This window comes from Pieris rapae, chromosome 2 (assembly GCF_905147795.1).
Source record: "Pieris rapae chromosome 2, ilPieRapa1.1, whole genome shotgun sequence".
In the NCBI taxonomy this organism is placed as follows: Eukaryota; Metazoa; Arthropoda; class Insecta; order Lepidoptera; family Pieridae; genus Pieris; species Pieris rapae.
This window is the reverse complement of record NC_059510.1, coordinates 8,917,872-8,942,131: the sequence shown is the minus strand read 5'-3', so window position 1 is coordinate 8,942,131 and position 24,260 is coordinate 8,917,872. Positions and strand designations below refer to the sequence as shown.

At 35.0% G+C, this 24,260-nt stretch overlaps 1 protein-coding gene across 9 annotated transcripts; it reads right to left on the bottom strand.

Annotated features, from left to right (window-relative positions):
* Window positions 1-73: 73 nt before the first annotated feature.
* On the bottom strand, window positions 74-24,076 carry LOC110991805. 9 transcript variants are annotated; one of them, XM_022257312.2, is made up of 28 exons: window positions 23,688-24,075; window positions 20,700-23,494; window positions 20,388-20,605; window positions 19,044-19,085; window positions 18,184-18,321; window positions 17,287-17,430; window positions 16,772-16,850; window positions 15,636-15,692; window positions 14,102-14,201; window positions 13,353-13,506; window positions 12,511-12,650; window positions 12,302-12,389; window positions 11,431-11,508; window positions 11,194-11,286; window positions 10,628-10,797; window positions 9,724-9,829; window positions 9,035-9,297; window positions 7,998-8,149; window positions 7,274-7,424; window positions 6,870-6,947; window positions 6,413-6,670; window positions 4,537-4,647; window positions 3,934-4,104; window positions 3,222-3,322; window positions 2,609-2,724; window positions 2,011-2,144; window positions 1,254-1,284; window positions 74-1,181 (listed from the first exon to the last, which is right to left on the bottom strand). In XM_022257312.2, the coding sequence occupies exons 1-27, from the start codon at window positions 23,769-23,771 to the stop codon at window positions 1,258-1,260; spliced, it is 6,048 nt and encodes a 2,015-aa protein (XP_022113004.2). In that variant the 5' UTR covers window positions 23,772-24,075; the 3' UTR covers window positions 74-1,181; window positions 1,254-1,257. The 9 variants fall into 9 exon arrangements, with proteins under 9 accessions (XP_022113004.2, XP_022113002.2, XP_022113003.2 ...); XM_022257310.2 differs by lacking the exon at window positions 1,254-1,284 and having other exon boundaries at window positions 4,537-4,644; XM_022257311.2 differs by lacking the exon at window positions 1,254-1,284 and having other exon boundaries at window positions 11,194-11,280.
* Window positions 24,077-24,260: the final 184 nt, after the last annotated feature.

The window sequence follows — 24,260 nt, the reverse complement described above, 5'->3', positions numbered from 1 at the left end:
CACCATCACAGACGCAATTTAATTAAGTGCCTATTTTAAAATATTATAACAGTACAAAATAAAACAAACTACAAAGCATTAACATAAACAATTTATTTAAATATTGAATTAATATACATTTCTCAAATCGGAATACATAGCGAGTTGACGCATCATAATATACAGATATAATATTCTATACATTACAGTCGCTAGTTACTAGTCATATGACCAGTACGAAGGCTCTTTACAAATGGAGACTGTACATTTCCGAATTATTTCATTACAATAGCGACGGAGTAAGATAGAACCTATTGCACCACTTACTAATATAATACATAATTATTGCCCAATTTCAATTTTATTCCCATTTAAATTATACCATAACAAAACTGAAGAAAGACAATTTAAAATATAATTGAAAATAAATGTCGAATAATAATACTAGATATTCCACAAATCACAAGTTCAAACTACGATTACAAATTAAACCTAAAATATCTAACGAGAAAAGTAAAGATTGCAGAGGTCTACTGCATACAGAAAGAATACTATACAACGATTTGATGATAGGATTTAAAAACCAAAACCTATACAGATGGAGAAACAAAGGAATATTCGCGAGATGTTCACATCTCATAAGTCATACCTAGATAGTAGTGCGTGGCTAATGCAGAATTAGAAAGAACAAATCATTTTATCTCGTTAGATCTCACTGTGAGCAATATATCGTGACGTTCGCAGTGTATCGTTACTGTGTCACAACTAAACTCCTTAGTTGACAAGTTTCTCCACCCAACGCGGCACCATCACTAACCAGTACAATAAGAAGAATCTTATATAAAAATAGAGTCTTGTCATATTACTATCCTGAAGTCTAGGCGTAATATTTCAATTACTTGTGAAAGAATACATTAGAAATGTCTTTTTAAATCAATAGAATACAGGAATGTTCAGATTTGAAACTCACGAACCTAACTAAGAAATGTCTGACATTTGAAAATAAATAAATAATGAATCGCTTTATCTACAAACATTAGTTTTTACACTGTATTTCACAAATATCAACTGATTCTATGAAAGTTTGAAGTTGAACGAGCAAGGGATATAAATGAAATACAGTTGTAAATGAAAAGATATGTCTAGTACTGCTAGATGGCGCTACGCTCGGGTTCCATTGAGTTTGGATCATAAATTCCGCTCTGAAAAAACAATGCAAAACTATAAATAACATTAATTCATTAACGTTTATAGCACTAAACAAAAATCAGTACCATATCAGTGACCATTTGGGACCTTCGCATCCTGGACGCGTGTAAAGAAATATAAAAACGTTAGCTATTAATAATATCGCATATTACGATTAATTCACATGACAATGTTATGTAGGAACATTTACTTTTTTATACAAAGGGGTTCATCTGATGTTAAGCGATATCTTTTTTTAAGAATTGGTACGCCCTTTTTTGAATATTTCAAACTGATTTCAATAGTCTGATCAAGTTTCAAATTCTGACTTCAAAAGAGATATTTTAGATATTCACGGTTTTAGATATTAACTAGAGTCAAATGACTTCTGTGAATCCTAGTTATTCGAAATTGCTTGACTATTTGCCAAGTGCACACCTTGTACCTTATTATATGCGTTAAGCTGGGGTTAAATATATATTAAGACATACTGCAACAGACATACCTGGAGAGGTGGGACAGTAAAGGAGGGGATAGGGGAGGGGGGCATCGACACTTGTATCACCCGCTCCGACTACCGGTGACATTTTAAATAAATTTTTAACAGGGCTAATACATTACATATTAGATAAATTAGATAATATCTATATACATTTTGTAGTATTTAAATTTTTTCTGCATTCACATAACATAATCTCTTGTGTCTTAAAGAGTTAGAGGCATAAATGAACTGATTTCAGTTAAAACATTTTTATGTTTCTACAATCAACGGATGACAAGGTCTTTGCCAAAAAAAAAATGAGTTGTTGAAAATAAACACTATATAAATAAAATGATAATTACCTGCTGTAGGGGGGCAGGGACGAAGTACTGAGGGGGTGCCGCAGGTGGGGCAGGGGGCAGATCCGGAGGGGGCAAAGCGGCAGGCGGCGGAGCACCCGCTGGATTAAACACATCCACGTATGACTTCTTTATGTCTGTAACATTTAATAGTGTGATTTAAATTCGGCGGAACAAGTTTTATTAAAAAAAAAAGTGGGGCTACAACCTTTTTGAGGTCTGGGCCTCAGATTTCTGTATTGTTTGGTAATGATTTTCCTTAATAAACAAGTAGGTGATCAGCCTTCTGTGGCTGACACATGCCGTAGACTTTTTGTGTTTTCTTTTTAACATACATGCAAGTGTTAACACTTAGACAGAAAGTCCATTGGTACAGCCGGTTCGAACTTACGATCTCAGTAGAGAGAATTGAATTTTTCTTTGTTAAAATACACCAATATAAATCTATGTTACCAGCGGATATTTCTACGATGAAACATGATTATTTGTTAGTCTCTCGCTGACGAGAAACGGGTTTGGACGCGGTAAAGTAGAATATAAAAGTACTAGGTACTATAACTGAAATGTCATGTTTATATTAAATTTAGATAAAAAAGCTCACTTCTGCCCCTCTGCATCCGTAGTAGGTTGCCTCCCGCAGCGCTGGGAATTCCAGGAGCTAAAGCCGAGACTCCAGGTGCAATACCCCCAGGAGACTGAAGTGGCGTCGATGTAACCCTGTCACAAGCATTAGTACAAATCCTTAGCATACATTGTACAGTATAATCTCTCTGCAGTATTCAAGCGACTGTATTTTCTACTGTTTTAGAATCGTTATATGGGGGCAAACATTCTACTATTCGTAGGAAGCGTTCAGTAATTTCAACGTTTTGAGTTTAACGTTAAATTGAAATGTAATTGTAAACTTTAATATGACGAAAAATATTTAATTCCTTTACTTAGGAACGAGTAAATTAGAATTGTCTCATTACTATTTTGCAAATCAAAAAACCAATAAAGTGTAATAGAGACGGTAAAATTACATTCAAAATTCAAATATAATATACAATAACATGTATATTACGAAATTTGGCCACTACTTGATTATATACAATAAAAAGCGGTTCTGTATGATGTAAATATTTTCTCAGTAGAGATATTAAAAATTACATGAATCATCAAACAACGAATTTTGATCAACAGATTAAAAATATACACATGAAATCATAACTCACGGCTGTGTCGGCCCCATACGGGGCGGTGGCGGCGGCGCGCTTGGCTCGTCGTCAGGAGAGTCGCGATTCACCCAACGCTTAGTCGCCGCGTCCCACACGATCTAAACACGTATTACATACAGACCTATTTTGTATTGATATCCCTTTCTGTACTATTAAATTTAAAATAGAGAGCAATAAATCGTTAGAGCGTTTAATCGAGAGCATAGTAATGCGTATCATTGCGTTTGATGTGACGAATTTATATTTATAGGCAGAATTGACATGTAAAAGAAAAACATCACCAAATGATATATCAATGACACAAAAGCGGAAATGTGTTTGCCTCATTGAAAGAATTTGGGAATGTAGCTAAGATATATTAAAAGACCTTTTGATATAATGTTTCTTGACTTCATTGAAAAGGTCACAAATATTTTTTTTAAATACTTGTAAATGAAGTCTGTCCTCTGATATAGATAGCGCAACACTTTACGGTTAATTAACATGTATGAAAATTAAATAAAAGACAAACAGAAAAAAAGTTTTTATTAATACGAATAAATATATAAATATATCCGGGAAAAAATATTAAAGTATATAAAATAATACATACACATAAATTACATAATATATAGACAACAAAACAAAAGAAATCTACTAAACATATTAATTTTCAAAATATCTAGAGTAGTGTAGGCATAGGTTTATGTTTAAGTAATTTGACACTTACTGTGGGATTTTTATCGTCAGGCAGGATCATCTGATTGGGGCCACGAAGAGATAACTTGGTTAGGATCCCCCCAAGCCAGCCCCCTTTTTTATTATCCCCCTTATTTTCCTCTTTGTCCCCCTTGTTTTCCGGTTTCGCTGGCTTTGGAGTGTCAGTCTCTCGGTCTGCTTGCTGTTAGTCATAGTACAAATTAAAGTATCTGACGGGAAAATTATTGCTTTGATAAAACCCGTCATGTATATGAAATTTTATAAGTAATTAAATTAAATGTTACTTAAATCGTTCTATTGAATCATATACTAAGTAAATTATACATCTTATTTTACCTTACTATTTTATATAAGAATATAAAATAGAAATAATTATTATATGTATCATGAATATATTGGACATCTAAAGGCAAAGTTTATAGCGGTTTATTTGGACCATAAATTTGACAACAATTATAAATTGTTTAACTTATTATTATGGCATTATGTTGATGTCTTAACGAAAATTAATAATTAATAATTTTATATGGCTGGCTACTTTATGACGTCATAAAGTTAAGAAATTAATTGAATTGAATTAAAAGTACGTACTTTAAATACTAGCACTACTTACATCTGCACTGGGTGGACGATCATTATCGTAGTTGTTGAAAGGGACGGGACGGGAAGCACCTGGCATTGTTATAGTTGGCGCGGGCTGATCTGTTACACCATTTTGATCCTGCTGTCATAACATATCACTTATAAACTATAGAAAAATATGCTTAACTTATAGGAAATGCCTAACATACGAAATGACATTGACAAATGTTTTGAGCGTAATTTTTTTAAGGGTAATTTTAAACTAAAGCAATTGTGGCCAAATATGGCCCGATTAGTGAACCTAGCAAAAAGACTTTCCCATTCGAATATACTAAAAGATTTCTACGAATCCATTTCAATATAAAGAATATTAAATACCTATATCTCAAAATTATATTTCACATGAATTTCCTATTCGTTAGAATTTATGTTGTGCCTAACTCTGTCAACTAATTTATTGCTGACAATGACTGACTTGTTATGCATTTCCTACGTCTGTTACAAAGATATCTTTCATACAAATATAAATAAATCATTAGATACGTTTTATTTGCTAGTCGACTCATGATCAAGAAGTTTTATTTTAATAAATTAATTATTTTCAGACTTAGTTTAAAATTAAACTCAATGCACTTTTATTAGTTTTTATTAATAAATGTACATAGGAGATACAGTGCAAATAATTAAGCAGCAGTTTGTGTTTTAAATAATATTTAAAATATGTTAATAAAAATTCGTAAAATTATGTTTATCTTAAATAATAACAAATACTCTTTGAGACGGCAACATTGAACAATTCAATTAATTTAACGGACCACAATTTGGACGGTAAACGAAACGCAATAAATAAATGCAACAACAAAAGCAGATTAAATATCACAGACCAAAAAATGAGATTCACAACAAAGACTAACATCAAACAACTAAAACATAACAATCAGTGGAAAACTACAATTTATGCTTAATTTTGTGCTTTTAGACAACAAAACATTTAAATATAATTAAATAATTTAATTTGAACGTACATTATTAGATATGGCACCTCACGTTTTAAACACAATAAGAAACTTGTACTTCGGATAAACATTTGAGATAATTAAATTCGAACGTGCAAATTGCCCAAATTAGGAACTTACAAACAAAACGTCTTTCAACTTGGGACAAATTTTTGGATCTAATACTTCATTCAAGTACAAAGGGTTCGTCGATGTCGAAGGTCTTCGGTCCGGCGACGTAGTACTTCGCGTCTCGTTCACGGAAAAAGGCTTCGGAGGGCGTGTCCGCAAGGTCTAGGGGCTCGTCGATTTCGAACGTTTGGGGCGATCGGCCACCTCTGTACCCCCGGCGATACATATTGGCGCGGCGGGCGAGCATCGACTCGAATATCCTCACCGTGTCGGGCAAACCTATTCCTTCCTCGTCGTCCGATGACGAGACGCGATCGCAGGGCTCGTCGATGGGGTAGGTCCCGCCGAACACCAGGGGCTTGAAGAGCGGGGAGTGGCCGGCGCTGAGGGCGGGGCGAAGGACCCGGCGGGGCGCGGGGCGCGGCGCGGTGGGGCGCGGGGGCCTTGGCACGGGACCACGCCGCCGCAGCCCACGCGCGCGCTACCCACAACACGCGTTAGCGATCCGACACTCACAACACTTAGGGCGGTATAACGATTTTTTCCCGCGACAGCTTGTGATGAAAAATTAAACCAACTGCCACTATTCAATATACAGAAATACTTTTCACATGGAACGGAAATTAGCGGGAAAAAACCGCAAACCGCTAATGTATCACAACACAAATTCACACGATTCCGCGAAAAACGATACCCGGTAAGAATCCAAGAAAACGCGCGGACTTAAAATCTGTGTAAAATTGTCAGGAAATTTAAACTATTAGTAAATCGTGAACTCACCTCTCCATATTGGTACTGAGAATCGCCCTGCCAATACGGATCATCTCTTGTCCATTCGCCGCCATAAGTATAATCTGTTTCGTTGCCGCCGTACGTAAAGTCATCTGTGGCCGTATACGCGTACTCATTTTCATTGGGCGCGGGAGCGGGAGCGGAATTGGTAGCGGTAGCGGGAGGCTGATAATACTGAGCAGGAGGCGGACAATCTGGTTGGGGATCCTGTTGCTGAACTTCAGGATAATTCTGAGGTTGGATTGTCTGTAAATGAAAAAAGTAAAAATGTAATCGATAATTTTACTTTCAATACACAAAAGATTAAGAAAAAATTATATTAGTACAATTCTAATTGAACTTTAAATTGGAACCTTTTCAGATCAGAATAACTAACAAATGTTTTCTTTTAGAATACTAAAAGTGACATAGTATTTAGAAGATTTTTTTTAAGTTAATTTCCCACCTGATCAGCCCAGTTCTGTTGCGAATAAGGGTCTGCTATTGGCTGATGCTGCGGCGTGTTCTGTTGAGATGTTTCCGCCTAAAATATGCAAAAACATACGATATGCATTATTAACTTACATTTTGTAATATTTATGAAAGTAATATAAACACAGATTTTCTGACACTTTTGGCAGTCAATACGCAAATTAATGCATAGATTAATCATTTCTACGTGTAATACGGAATAATAAATTAAGGAAATAATCATTAAAATATATATGTGTCCTAAAAAAATACTATTACATACACATTTAGTAATAAAAAGATAAGATTGAATTATTGATTGATGATTTTAAATGGTGTAATGTTTGGAACGTTAAACATGTTTTTAGATATTTTAAGAGTGGTTCCATGACAACTTACCGAAGCTATGACAGCAGCCTGCGCCATATCCTTGACGTCCTGTATCCAGTGGTTATGTCGGGGGGAAGGCTCCCCGCTACCCTCACCACTTCCTTCCCCAGCATCAGCCACTTCTTCGCCTGCTGCTTCGGCTGGGTCGTGATACTTAAGCCTGGTAAAATTTAAGCAATCGTGGATTTATAAGAAATTATATCAAAGAATGCTGCAATTAAAAGTAATTAATTAATTAACAAATAATTTATTTTTAATTTCTTCCCTCTCATGTTAATTACATGTAGTAAGTTAAAACCGTCAATTATTGATATTATATACCTCACTGAAGTAGGCACCCATCTCAATGATTGCTATACTTACCTGCAGCCAGGTGAGAAAAGGTAAATAAATGTAGCGTATTTCCCTCACATGTTAATTAAAAAATCTAAGTACAATAATAAACGGCGTAACTTACTACATGTAACAAACATGAGAAAGTAAAAATTAAAAATAAATTAGTTATAAATTAAAGCAGGCTTATGATGGCAGAGGTTGTTTTTATAAGTTCATGATATTGAAATCAGCTTATAAAAATGTTTTCTTCTAAATAACAGATGAGGGTATATTTTTCTAATCCCGAATCTTAGACTATGAATCAAGGCAGAAAACAATTACCTACACATAAAAATCAAGACAGACCAGTTCCCAAAAGTAGACCACGTTAGAAATTACAATAAAAAAAAATGTTTACCTGTCTGCAAGGTGCGTAACAGCATTAAGAAGTGCCGGCGGCTGGGACTGTGGTCTCGCGAGGGCAGATCGACCAACTGCCTCCGTATATCTTAGGGCTCGTTCCAAAAACCCACACTCCGCTAGCCGGGTGGCCATCACAAACTTGTATACCTGCAAGCAGATCATCAGCCTTTACTCTTAGTATAAAGCCCAAAACAGAGAAGAGTGGAAGTCCTTAGGAGGCCTTTGTCTAAGGACAAGCTATATAATAAAATCAACCGGCTTGCCGATTAATTATTAGCATTTATTTTTAGTTTTAACATTTTTTAATATTTCACACTTTTATGTACCTAATATGTAAATACAGCAATAAAGGCTTTAGTAAGGCTAGGCTAAACTAAAGTTGACGGATTCGGAACACCCTTTGCCTCAATCATCTTCCTTTATACAATATCGCTAACCAAGTACACATATGACCGACATCAGAAAAGATGATAAATTGATTCTAAATATCCATTAAATACCAGTTGGCCAGGTGTAGAACGGGCAATAAGAACTGGCAAGAACCTCTCCGCCACTCACTTTATCGCCAAGTTTCGAGTCATACAAATTGTTTGAACTGGACTAAATCAATCCCTTCATTACTCCAATCCAATCCATACATTACTTAGTATTCTTAATTTATTAGGACTTTTTATATCTCACAAAATTATACATTTCATTGCTTCCAATACACTATTATTCTTAAGCTAGGATCGTAATGCATAATATTTAAATATTTTTAATAATTTTACTAATATAGTTATAAGTTTTACTATACTAACAACATATGGACTTATTAATTTAGATTTTATTTTATTATTTTTTAATGATGTCTCAGTGAAGAGACATTCATAAAATAAAAAATTGAAGTAGAATATTGCGACATTATATATTCCTTAGAACGTTACTATTTACATATAAAAAAATTATTTAGAGCTGTTTTAATAACATTTTGTAAGCTAATGCCACCAATCCAACTGATTTCTTATTTAATTTACCTCTAATAAGTCATACCTGCAAATTATCAATGATATAATCCTGACTGAGCGACACTGCGTACTCGTAAATTTCGGTTGCAAATATCGCCTGGTTAGTAGCGAAGTGTGACAGGTTGTTGGCTTTTCCATCAGCCAATAGCAGCGAGAGGCGTGGCGCAATGGGCGTGGCCGGCGTGGGCGTCGCATAAGGCGCCAATGGGTGAGGGGCGAAAGGCATCCCCGCGGTTAAGTAGCAGAACTGAGCTGAGTATAAAAGTCCACGAGCCGCTAGTGAATCGCCTGAAATTAACGTGTTAAATATAGAAAAATTTCATAACAACTTTTGAATACTAAAAATTCTTAGCTGATAAAATGAAAATTAAATTAAAAAAAGTAAATTAAAATTAAACACAAATTTATCATACAGAATTGATTTATGAAACTAAAATTTTATAAACATTTTTAAAACATTTATACAACTCATTGCATACTTCTATTTGAAATCACCTATCAACATAGCTATGTATTATTGTAAAAATATAATTATTTAACATAATTTTAATTTTATCCGACGTTTCGCGTGTTTTACAGCGTGCGTGGTCACCGTGAACACAATAATAATAATAATCAAATAATACATAGCTTCAATCAGGTAAACAAGTGTTTTCTTTAAATCACCTATAAAACTTAGTTTAGTAAATAAATTAATAAAAAAAATCTTCTTACCAAACTGGGTGACGGTCCGTTGGTCTTGTTCCTGCTTAGTTGAGGGATTAGCCAACAAAATGGCCACGTGAGGCCGCCAGTCACCCCATCGCACGTCACCCACGCACTACAATATTAGTCAGAGATAAACAATATACATACAATAAATGTTTATTTTTTAAAACCTCGATCTTTAAATTACACGTAGAAAAACAAATCAGTGCCGCTACAACCCCTTTAGGTCCTGGCCTCAGATTTCTGAATCTGTTTCATGATCATTTTTAAATCTAATAGGCAAGTAGGTGATCAGCCTCCAGTGCCTGACACACGTCGTTGTCTTTTTGGGTCTAAGACATGTCGGTTTCCTCACGATGTTTTCCTTCACCGTTCGAGCAAACGTTAAATGCGCACATAGAAAGAAAGTCCATTGGTGCAGAGCCCTGGATCGAACCTACGACCTCAGGTATGAGAGTCGCACGCTGAAGCCCAACACTGCACTAAGAAGTACGACGAAGTATCGCGTTTACACTCGTCCTGCCCACTTCCCTGCTCACTACGGCTGAATGTAAATGCGGTACTAGATATTAAAATATGTTTAAATCCCACCCCCTGATGTTGTTACGCATGAACAGTAGAACTACAAACGTCATTATTAGTTATGAATATGGATTTTTCAATACAATTATTTTAACTGTCTCCTTCAATTTTTTAAACAACTCTGTGTTTAGTCGGAAAACTTCCTTTTAGATTCATTTTTCTATATATGCTGAAACATAGTGTTTCAGGTAAAGAAAGTTTACATACAACAACATATAGGAAAGAGTGTGCATCCCTAACACAGGTCATAGAACTTAAAAGGGATGTACTAAAATGTATATTTAAGACCAGGAACTTAATAAAGGAAATTTTTTTTTTTTTTACATACAGTGGCAGCAGGCGGCGTGCGCTGTGCCCTCGCAGCGTATAGTGTATGCAAGGGGTCGGTGGTGGATAGGGCTCCCACAAATCGCGCAGATACGGCACCACGTGTTCGGCGTTCGCATCCCGCTGCTAACGTCAGGGCGTGCGCCCACAGCCCGTTATTCATCGCCCATTCTGGTAACACAATATTGATGTCAGTTTATGTCAATGTCACTGTCTAAGAAAAAAATTACCACAGGCTGTGAACAAGGTGAATGATCTATTATGAAAGTCATTTTTATATGATCGGTTTTTCTGCTGAACGTGAGAGAAAATCAGATACATGTTACATGTACCCAATTTTGATCAGATATTTAATTTATAAGATAAATATTAAAATACCGTCTAATAAAGATCTATACTTAATATAAGTCAGTACTTATCACAATATTTTGAAGACTTTAAATCTTGAAACTGAAATAACCCAAAAATATGTATTTATAAATTAAATGAGGTGAAATTAGGAATTTTTTGATACTTATTCGAATCTGCACTTTTCAGTAATATCAATTTAAATTAATTAATATTTACCAAGTGCTTCCTGCTGACTGCCATAGATGAGTAGCTCTCTAAGCTTTTCTGTTGCTTCTTTTTCGTCCACCACCACCTCTGTTTCAGCTGGGGCTACAAAAAACATTCAATATTAAGCCTTTTGTATTTATCTGGTACAAAAAGCTAACAACTAACATTACGTGTATTAATTAACATATTTCCAGTAAGTTGGTATAATTATAAAACTATTTTTTTTAATTATAAAATACTACTTACTCGGCAGCGGTGGTGTTATTTGGACATCAGCCGCTTCTTCTTCACAATTAAGACTTGCTGAAGACGCCACGCGGGACCCTGTTCATACATCAATCATAAAATATAAACATGATATAGAAATTTTGTGCAGCATATAATAATTCAAGAATTATTAGAATTTCCCCTTTCGTCCCTTACTATCGTATTGTGTTTACGGTGTGATGAAGAGACAAACAATTACTTTAATTAAATCTGTGCACTACACTGTATACAACACACTTACAAAAAAAATTACGATCACAAAAAATTTCATCAGAATCTGTCCAGACGTTTAGGAGTTTAATTACGAACACATGCACAGAAGATTTATATACAGCTGTTTATTTGCTGTATAGATAAATAACCTAGTTACCAAATTACCAAATGCAGCGCCTAAACATTCCAGGGCGCCACCCAAACGCATAAAGAAAAAAAATCATTGAAATCGGTCCAGCCGTTTAAGTGAAACTCAGTGACATACACACGTACCGTAGAATTATACATAGGTATGAGTTCTAAATTACCAAAACTTTTTATCATAAAAATGAAGTTAAACGTATACTTACGAACGTATTAAAAATTTTCTGCATTTTTTCCCAACCCCTATAAGTCTTGGATTAGACATATTTTAATACTTAGATAATTTTAAGGCAATAGACAATTACCCTTTATTACCAATTACTGAAATTTTGAAGATAAAAAATATTTTGATATATAAAGTAAAGTAGTTCCATCAGGCACTACTGAACATTTTTAATTTAGGAAATCAATATTGACTTTGGTGTGGTAATGGTGAATTATTTTTGAGTTTAATCGCCATAAATCTATCTCTTTTATAATATTCGTACAGTACCTGAGGGAGGTGTAAGTGAGGGCACTCGGTACTCATACTCCTTAGCGTTATTCATCAACAGTTCTGCTACGTCCGATCCCATTACCACCTGGATAAAAAAATAATAACATTCAATGGCTATTTTTAAGACATAAAAATATTAATTAAAATTATATTGACAAATATCAAAGAATAAATGGTCGACAAAGAGAAATCCTTAAGTTACTGACCCCATTCTGTCTCAATAGTAGAGCGAGCAGTTCCCAAACAAGTGTGTACCCTGTGACGTCACGACGCGCCGCCTCACAGCGAGGGGCATCTCGCACCCGGGTCATGCAATACTCTATCACGGTCTTCTTGTGAGTCACGCCTGAAACAAACGAAGATATTTAATTAGTTCTTATTAAAGCATTTAGATATTAAAAAAACATTCATGTTATTAATATATAATTAACTCGAGAACGGCTAATAGAAATAAAATATTGGAAATTGAAGAAAAATTAAACATAAGAAAATAATACAGAACGTTCCATAGAAATCCAATACAGAATGATCAAGGGTTTCGCAACTGTCAAACATTTAATTTTCATACCGTCGATACAGAAATCTGTACCCGCAATGGCATATTTAAGATTTAAAAAATGTCGAATATTTATGCGTATTCTATTTGTGTAATTTTCTTCAAAAATGTATCTTTTTCTTCTTAATATCTTATAAAATCGCTGGGTTACCTAGTAGGAGTGTAATGTAAGTATTAAATTGCCCTTTAAAGAATTGAAGACCTTGCTCCAACTAGCTTTCTTGCCACTTAGAAAATTTTGTAGGTAGTAAAAATTGTCTTGAAAAAGTATAAAATGCTTTAACACATTTTGTCATATCCACAAAGGCATAAATGATCATCCGTATCTAGCAGCAACTATTGAGGGTAAATATATTGTTTATTAAAAAAATTGTTTAAGTTTTTCAGTACAAATCGTTCATAATATTCGGGAGGATTACACGCATTTATGAGACTTTAGTGAATTATCTAATCAGAAATGTATAGAACATATTTCCTCAAACCCATAATTACCTCTAACGAGTGGTCCGGGCAGAGCAGCTAATTCTTGGGCCATGGGGTCAGCTGCCAGTAAAGCTGTGAGCGGTAATAGTCGCACCGGTGCTGGGCGCCCATCTGCCGGCCACGCCGCACGTACTACGACGAGAGTACCAGCCGATAGAGTCCCCTATACATATAGAAATATACAATGTAGTAGAGTCGGTAAGAGAAAAAAGACGTCGCGACATTTGAGGCAGATATTAAATGAATTATTTGTTGACAAGACTCGAAAACTCTTTCCGTAGTCTCTATAATAAGATATTACAGATAATTTTATGGAAATGCAAATGCCGTAATTCAGTTGTTTTTCACTAAAAATATCTGTGCAATTATACGTATTAATCGTAGAACAATAAAAGCCTTTTTTCTAGATACATTAAAATACAACTGTCATTCTATTATCTATGAACACTATTCATTTCAACATTCGTGTATTCGTGGATTAAGGAAACAGTGGGACTGTTTCCTTAATCCATCAAAAACCATATTTTTTTATTTATTTGTTTACTTTTGTAAATTTTTGTCATTAAAATTATATAAACCGTTTCTGGCTATATTATGAATGTAACTGTTTGTTATTATATATAATTTATGTTAGCTGTAGGATTACGAAATAAATAAATAAAATTATTTAACTATTTGCGGACCTGTGTTAAGAGTAAGACATTTAAATTAAGTATTAAAACTCTTAGTAACACATTTCAACAGAAAAATATTCACACCTTGATATGAGCTGTGGAGTATTTGAAGGGCGTCATTCGTTCGGAGCGTACCGTTGACTCTTCCAATTGCAGGTTAAGGGACGCGTCTGTCGTCACCTCCCTGATAAACACATTATTTGAGTTAACACAGGTTAGTGAGAAACTCATTAGGAACACTTAAAGCTCAAAATACAGCACCACAGAAATAGTTATTACATCTAACAAAGGCCTGTTTATTAAATAATTAGCGAGATTATTCAAAGGCACAAGGAAATACCGATCGATCGATAATATGTATTTTCTAACGATCTTTTTTATCGTTGGATAATAAATGTTAATCATTATCATTATTGTCGTAATACTTCACAGACTATTATAGATTTACTAATGAAGATGAAACGGACACAAAACACCACAGACAATGCTAAGAACAAATTTTGAATACGATGTTAAATCAGGTGATAAAGCGTTTAAATACGCCCAAACCAAATAACCTTTCGCAAACTATTCTTGACCGGCTGAGATAGACATCTTAATCGAAATGTTGATAAAAGTGTGCCATTAAACAATAGACGGATTGTAATAGCCATCTGTCGATACAAGCTATCCATGGTAGGTCGGATTGGTGTATGTGGATAGACCTTTGTATGAAAATACCATCCACTGTGCCAATATCCTAACTTAAGATTTTAACTTGCACCAGTTTTGTGGATTAATTATTGGGTTCGGGCGTTAGTGTTACACGCAAGTGAAATATGATTGAAAGCTCGTAGTTACTCAAATACATATAGTAGACAAAAAGTATGTTTTGATAATTTAGAATAAAATTATTGATAAAAATTCGCTTCGGACGAATTCAAACCATAGTGTTAAAAAGTCATCATACAATATATAATAACAGATATAGTATTCGCATTATGAACTGAGGCGGGTCATAAATCATAATAATCTGCGTATCGCTTGCATGCCTGTACATGGAGAGGTGTAGTGGTGTGCGTAAGAATTGTAGAGGGCCATATTGATAACGGTATAGGTACGCTATATACGGCTAAGTATTAATAGGAATAATTTTTTCATAACCACGTTAGATAATAAGGTACTTACGTAATGCCACCGCGGCAAAAAATGTAATGGTTAGCGTGGACAACGTAGACCTAAATTATTTATTATTAAAGACTTTAGAAGCCAATAAGGTTTAGGTTGTTCACACTTGCTAACCATTAAATTTTTGCCACGGTGGCGTTAATACGTAAGTGGCGTTAATAAATTCTCTATTGTGCGTGTTGCGTAATGAAGCGTAAGTATTGTAATGAGTGTCATAACAAAAAATCTTAGTTAATTTATAGAAAAACAACAACCCTTACTCATAACGACCAATTAAGAGTCGATAACGATTTTCATTGCGTACACATTCCTACTGTCCGATGAATACATTTTCCGACGACTCAGTTTAAAATGCTACTATAACTAAATATTTATAGATGTAAGTATTTTGTCTGAATATTATGCTTATATATATATTATATATGAACATGCATGCAAGATGTTGGTATACCTGTCGGAACCATCGGTGCGGAATGTTGGCGGCGCTCGCAGCAGACCCCCGTAGTACCTACACACACACATACACTCGCACGCACAAACCATGCCACACAGTGCAACATCAAACACTTGTGTTCGAAATTCGAATCTAGACTTTGTAAACTATAGATTCCCGTGCATGATGTAAAGCATGTTGATGGTTTGTGAATTCTGCTATACATTATATAACAAACCCAATTTTGATTGACTTATTTAACAGGATAAATATGTCGTGGAATAGTTTCTTTAAACATGGCCCACAATTTCAAGAATAGGTAGACTCAAGATAAATTATACTATATCAAATGAAAAGTATATGCCAGAGACTTATAAACTATTGTGGCCAAAAATAACAATTTATAATTAAAATATTACTTTGACTATGGTCAGCTTGATCTGACAATTTTTTTTAAGAAATATACAAGCTGTAAAACTTTATAATCCTAGCATCAAAACCAAGAGAATGATGATGATACTAGCTTATTATGGCTAAAATTTCTTTTCTATAGCATGAAATGGTCGGCCATATCATCATTCTACGATTGAACCATATAATATATATAATTATAATGTATAATGCAGCGAATAATTACTAAACCTATCGATACATTGCAGTATTATTTATAACTGTAATGTATCGATAGGTAAATATTGTAAGATATTTTCATGTTAATTTGCATAAAATATGAAAATGTTTGTTAGGCTGTATTTATGAAAAAGCTGTCTTCCATACCTATTAATTATAATGCATATGTAATTAAAGCTTTCAGACCTTTTTACAAGTAATATAATCATAAGAAATTCCGTTTGTTTATTACTTTAAAACTCTCGCGTCAAAAGCCTATTTTGAGGTTAACCAAAATCCAACACGAAACAACTGTGTTTTTTTACTGAACGTCAAAACCATTACGTACGGGATTAACTAATGAACTAAAGCCAAAGAAGCGATGTTATTAAAAAATATATAGTATCTGTAATTTGTCCTCACGTAAGTACTCATAAAATTCTGTGTAAAAATCTATATTTCTATTTGGCCTACCTTAAATGTATCGGGCAAATATATTAGATATGAATAATTAAAATTGATTGGCTGTTAGAATTTGTACGTACGCATCGGGTCCCTTCAGTCCGTTCGCACTGGACCGACCCGAGTGAACGCTACCACGCTCTTCTCCCCGCAACTCATAACCTGAAATTGTATTATTATCGTATAGAATTTAATGAGAAATTACAAAAAGTAATCAATAACGGTATGAATTTATATTATAAAATAAATAACGACACGCAATACTCGTCGAGCGAGTTTGCTTATCTTGCCGAAGCCGCGTACAAATTACTTGAAGAAATCTATTAGGTATGAGGGTGTGCAATTATTTAATCAATTACCATCTCAAATTCGCAATATTGGAGTGTTTGACAAATTCAAAAAGGCATTAAAGATGCATGTTAGAATGAACATAGCTGACTAAAATTGTTACGGCTAATGGCGACGTGTATCTCGCTCGTATATAATATATACATATTAATATTAAGTTTCTCATGTAAATAAAATATTTCTGTTTTGTAATGAGAAATAAAGTTCTTTAAACATTAAACATTAAAATAACACCAATGATAAAACATACCAGGATAGCGATGTTGTTGTAGATGTCCAGCCATAATCTGATGATACAGTCGCATGTACGCGGCGGGGTCTGCGCGTCGCAAGCGTTCGTAGTATTCATACTGCGCTGCGTACGCGTCACCGCCGTAACCGCTCATCGCGTACTCTGTGTATAAAATATTATGAAACTATTATAGTTATTAACCATACAATAATCAAGACAAAATATTATTTATTTTGTCCTAAATTCTAATAATGACTGATATATGTGATTTTTTAATTATATTTCATTTATATGAGAATGTGTGTTTCTTCACAAATTTATTTATTTATTCACACTTCGTTGCTAGAAAGAAACACATATAACACAATATATATAAATTACAAGGGATGCAACGGGCGGCCTTATCGCTAACAAGAGATCTTTTCCAGGCAACCCTAGTAAGAAAAGAAAACAAGAAATAAAAAAATGATGAGTGCAAGAAGTGCATAACCAGAATTTATATAAAAAACAAAATATATTTATATTGATCTATAGAACCTTAATCTAGAGAAAATAAAAAAAAACAATATTCATTATTTTAATTAATATCTTACAGATTCAAGAATAGCAAATAGTGAATTACAATTTACAAAAAGAACAGGAGATACAAGAATTACACAGGTCACGATTGATCAGGATATGATAAGGTAATTTAAAAGTCGTATTAGTTACCCTTTTCTACCATCTATTTAAATCAGGTATATATCAACTTGACCGAAAAAAACACATGAAGATATGACGCATTAGCCAGGAGATTGCAGTTCCCAATGAAGATTTAACAAATCACCATTTAAATAATACACAAAATCATTATGTAGTTTCGATAATTATAATTTTATAAATCAGTAGAATCCTGTCTCACCCTTGCATACTAACCGTCATATGGTGGATCCGGTCTGGTCCTATGCCGCCTTCGCTCGTCGCGGTGCCTTCTCCTGGGCTCGTCTGGATCTTCATCTGTTGCAGTGGCTTCGCGTGACCCGGCACGAGAACCTGACGAGTACGTATCTCCTGCTGAGATATGGAAAATATTAATATAATGTAAAGGATTACTTCAATGGTCCTCGTCACTAAGTGACGGCTTATAATTATTTATAATAATAAAAATATTTAATCATAAAAATGCCTGAACTTTTTATGAGTTATAAACGTTATCATATGTCAAATATTAATTAAATTATTTGCAAACCCTATTCTTGTGGTACTAAAATAACAGAGTAACAGAAACTCCGTTACTGATATAAGACATTGATTGTTGTAAGTTTTATAAAGGAAGCCATAAAAATGCACAAATCTGATTTAGTGATATTTATAATGTACCTTTAAGTTTAATTTAAATTAATAACGCTTGGTTTTGTTATTTCATGCATAAAAACTTGATTGATGCAATATATGGAAATGGTTTTATAAATGAAGGTTTAGACTAGAACATGAAAACAAGGTCAATTCACTATCAAGATTTCATACTTTGAAAGGTATAATTGATATAACGTAATCTATTAAATACCATTAATTTCATAATATAGAGTGATACTACGCTTAATGGCAAATGTCAGACTTTCTCTTTCTTGAAATAGCGTGTCATTCTCATCATCAATGGATATCAAATCCATTTTGGGCGATGAAACGAAATTCAATATGCAATGGAAACACCAATTGAAAGCAAATTATGATCTGATTAAAGAAATATTGGCGAAAAATGTGTGGAGCAGTGAGAAGCGAGCACTCTGCACTACCTTTACTTGACTCCGATTTAGCATCGCTCGAAAATGTCACAACTGAAACACAAACGCGTCTCTCAAGTAACACGTGACTAAGATGAGACTAATAATAAGTACGTGATTCATATAATAGTAATAGAGTAAGATTCTTTGAAACTGTTGCGGGATAAACATATTAATAACTTAGTACCCTAGATGCCTTTTGAAAAAAAAAACACGCATAAATTACATTACTATGAAATAGTATAATGTAAAAAAACCTTTTTTTATACAGTTGCTCAAAAAGTGGCATATTGCAGGGAGGTATAGCGTTCGGAAAGTGGGCTATTACACACTCGTGCTTTTTCTTTGCCATTCCCGCACTCGTGCGTTTTCTTTGCTAACTGTCAAAACAATGTGTATTAAAAAGAAAAACCAACCACGAAGGTTTTATTAAAAAGATTCATAGAAGTTTTTATGATATATGATTTCTAAATATTATAATAATTGGATTCAATAAGTTCGGTTAGGTTTCTTTTCATTTCATATCAATTAAAAAAATATTAAAAAGAATTTTATAATATATGCAAATACGTATTTTAAAAAAGTTTACTAATAATTGGATTCAATAAGTTAGGTTAGGTTTATTTTATTTCATATCAATAAAAAAAATATTAAAAAGAAAAAACTAACCATGAAGTTTTCACTAAAAAATCACAGAAGTTTTTATGATTCATGCAAATATTTTAAAAAGAAGCTACTATTTGTTTCAATATCAGATTTCATGATTGGACTCAATGAGTTAGATTTGGTTTTCTTTCAATAAAAATAGTCTACTGAAGAATTGGCTGTATGGGCCAAGTTCCCTTTGCCTACCCAGAATGGGTGAAGAAAAGAAAAAACAAGCTTTGCTCATATTCTTTGCGGTTGGCGCCATTTTCCAAAAATGTTCTTTCGAGTTGAGTTATTTGTTGCACAAAATGAGTAATTTCGACGATATTTTATTTGAATGAATACCACCCGAACGCAGTATAATTGCACAAAATGCTTCGGAGAACAATTTACCGGAAACATATAAGTCGCTACATATCTACCTACGTGCAACAAATTTATTCCGTAGAGAGAAGGGAAAAAAAGCAAATAGTTTAATAAAATTGCTTAATTTTTTCGCAACTGTATTAAAAATAGTCGTTCAGTACACGTGCGGTACCGTCATTGCAACTTGTCCCGACTGTCAACCCTCACCTTCGGTTGCGCCTCGGCTCGGGTAGACATTCGTCGGAACTCGTTGCAATGACAGGCTTTCCGCACTTGTAAGGAAATATACTATTTCTTTATATTACAGAATGAGAAGTGAGTATTGTTAAGAGAAGTACTAACCTCTTCTTCTATCTTCATCTGGGCGTCGCGGGTGGCGGCGCGTAGGGTCAATTTCCCTGTAGCGGCGTTCGTAGCGATCCTTTGGCCGCCGTCTTTCGCGCTCCTCGTCGTGTCGGCGCTCTCGCTCTATTGTATTGTAGCGTCGCCGATCGTCATATCGCCTATCCTTATCTTCAGGACGAGGCAGTTTTGATGAATATGAACCTTCACGGTAGCGCCTGTAAGATTCAAACAGTAAATAGAGCATAGCAGTAAAAAAAACATAGTTTATAGAATCAAAAGCAAATCAAAAAAATGTATGCGTTATCTCACCTGCGATCTTTCTCCTTGTCACTATAATAGTCAGTATCTTCTGTCTCGTAACGTCGACTACGAACGCTACGACGGTGCCTTCGGGTCTCAGGGCTATCATCTCTGTCCCTCCGGGCTCGTTCTTTATCCTTTTCCTTGTCTCTTCGGTCCCTTTCCGTGCGTCTGTCTTCGGGATGAGGCCGTCGTTCAGAGTCTCGTTCGTATTTTCGATCATCTCTAGGGTACTTTAAATCTTTGTCACGATCTCTTGATGCTTTGTTCTTTTCACGATCTTTTCGCGGGGAAGCTTTGTAACCTCTGTCGCCTTCAGATTCACCAGAGTCACCAGTGGACCGGTTAAGGGATTGTTTTCGGGAAATGTTTCCTATATATTCAAGGGCAGCATCATTACCTTCCATGTTAGAGACAATATTATTGTTAGAAGTGTCAAAGGTATGCTCCCGGAAAGATAAATCAGCAGAGGACACCATACTAAGATCTTGTAAGTTCTCTCCTTCCATTGTTATTTCCCTCTGCTGATCCTCCACAGATAGATTGTACTCGGGAGTGGTAACATTGCTTGTTTCGCGTGCACCTATTACATTACGAGAAGTACTAGTCAAATTCTGTTCAGTGTAGTCTGAGCCATCCACATTCTGTTCGCGAACTTCTGATAAACCAACTTCAGTTGTTATAGGGAAGTTATTGTCAACACCCGTGACAACACGTTGTTCATTAGTTCCGCTATAGTTAGTGTTCTGAAATTGTGAATAGTCATCATTACTTGGCTCTCCAGGCACCATTCTATCCAAACCAACTAGTCTTCTGTCACTTCCTCTATTCTGTGAAGTTTGTAGATATTCATCTGGAGTCTGTTGTCCATCAGCCCTTCGATACGGCCTATTTATGCTATCTGTGGGTTGACCATCTATGTGCCTATCCATATAAACCTCACTAGCCTGATTATAAGTATTATCTGACTCTGTTTGCTGGCCAGGGACCATACGTGCAAGACCAGGAGGTGGTTCTTCACCCGAGATGTTTAAGTCTTGATTATATTCTGAATCTTGTTGTCCTACCCCCATTCTTCGAGATCCAGGAGGTGGGGGTCGACTGAAGTCAGTGTTTTCCCCAAAATCATTTCCAGATAAATGAGCCGTTTGTAAATATTCATTTCTATCATTCTGTGGTGCCACCTCTAAATTGTCAGGCATATTTTGTGTGATAGATGATCTATATGTTGAGGGAGGTAATTGGTCAGGTCTTTCCGAGTTGTCTGGTGTGGTTTCCAAGTTTGCTCCAAAACCATCTGGCATTCTGCCCTGTGTTAATTTACTTACGGCTGCAGGGGATACCAAATTAGAAGAAGATATAGCCTGTGGCATTGAAAAAGAATTATGTTGTGTCACTCCAATTGTCTTGTGTGAAAATGGTCCAGCATGCTTGAAAGGATTTGATGAAGATGATGAAAAGTTTGGTGGTGGTGGCAAACAACCTGTTGCCGGATGAGATGTTTGAGTAGGCACAACATTGTTAGTTACTGCTATAGTGTTTATAGGGTTTCGAGGAGGCAAATTTAAATTTTGTTGACTAGACCCAGTGACAGGGGGAGCAGGAGGCATTGGTGAATGTCTAGGGTGCATGCTTGGGTTAGATTGCAAAGAAGACTGTTGGAGATTAGTTGCTGGAGATGGAAGCGGTGATGGTCTCTGGTTCACATTTGAACCATACATATTAGTTACTGTCACTCTGTTTTCCAGTTGTTCAGGATTAAATCCTTCTTCATTTACAGCTTCAGATTGCTCTATTTTATTTATATGCATTTCACTCATAGATTGTGATAAATCATTAGAATTTTCTAATATATTTGCATTATGCATATTATGACTCTTGGAAACTGAGTCTTCTATGGACCTTGTAAGTTCATTTACTTGATCAGACATTTCATGAACAGTCTGTGAAAAATTAAAAGTTGTGGAGTCAATACTGGGGCCTGGGCTGCTTTTGTTAGAATTTCTGGACTGATTTTCACTTCTATGGGTACTGTGAGTGCCTTCCGAGTGTGTTAAAGGACCATCACTAGAATCTTGGGACATTTGCGACTCAATAGACCATTGAGGTGTTAGGTTTTCAAGATTGAATCGCTTTCCCATCATCAAGCTAGGCATTTGTTCCTTAACAACATCCCTATCATTTAATGTTTTCACTTGTTCTGAATTTAAGGAAGCTGTAGTGTTAATATTTGCCTGGCTGTAAGGCAGTGCATTTGCATTAATTTGGTTTGTATCAGGTGTACTACATTTTTCTTCACATTTTAAGGAAGGTTCTTTTGGTTTGTTTTCCATGCTCCAATTCCAGTTGTCATTGCCAGAAAAACTTTCTTCAATAATATTAGCATTTTGATTGTACACTGGTTCCTTAGTGAGCTGTACAGGTACCTGACTTACATTCTTTTGACTTTGTTTTGATGCATCTTCCCAACCCCAACCCCAGTTGTCTTCCCATGTATCATTGTTAGGTACATTTTGATTAAATACCTGCTGCTGGGTAGAAGTATTTTGGTAAAAGTTTGTCTGATATCCCTGTTGTACATTGTCATGATTTTGGTTAGGGTAATTTTGATTAAATTGAGGTGGTTGTTGATAAAACTCATTAGAGTTGTTGCCATAGCTAGACTGTGAATAAACTTGTCCATATTGCTGATCAAATTGTGGTTGTTGTTGTTGTTGTTCTTGCTGCACTGGCCACATACTTTGTTGTTGTGTATTTTGTCCAGATTGAAAGTTTGGGTACATATTTGGCTGAGCGCCATATGCCTGTAAATGAAAAATTAGAAATTTTTATTCTTAGGTAATTATAGAATATTATTGTTTTACAGTTCATTATACGGGGTGGTTAATTATATGGCTTTTTTAAATACTTTGTTTCTACATGATATAAAAACAATATCCTATTAGTCCACGTCATTGTTTACGTCTCCGTTGACATAACCTGTGCAGCTCAGCTCACCTGATTGGTATTATATGGTGTCTGATCGGGCCCCGGCCGCGGCGCCTGGGGAGCGCCGCTTTGAGCCCGATTCATCCAGGACATTTTGTGTTATCGCCTCTTACGTAACATTTACAATCGAGTCCTTTCACATATGTTACTAGCACCACAAACAGCTTCGTCACTAGCATAGAATAAAATTATAAATATTCACTTTCACCATATCAATACTTGCTTCAAACAGTTTGACTTCGAAATTGACGTTTCCTTCAGAATAAAATTTTCAATTATATCGTTTATAATAAAAATTTAACTGTTATACATAAATATACCTAGATGAAGAAATATTTTTTCAATTTATTGACATCTAACCATCGATCGAACGTGCCCTGTTGGCTTGAAATGTTGCCATTAGCCAATTCACATATAGTCTATTGTCAGCTGTCAATATTCCAAATATGTATACTCAAAAATAATTCAGATCTTATTTTTAGAGTTCTTACTTCTTAGGCATTTCTGGGGAGTGAGTGGAGGTTGGCTATTAGTCTCAAAGGTTTGCAAAGAAATAATATAAAATAGTATTTTGGGTAACCC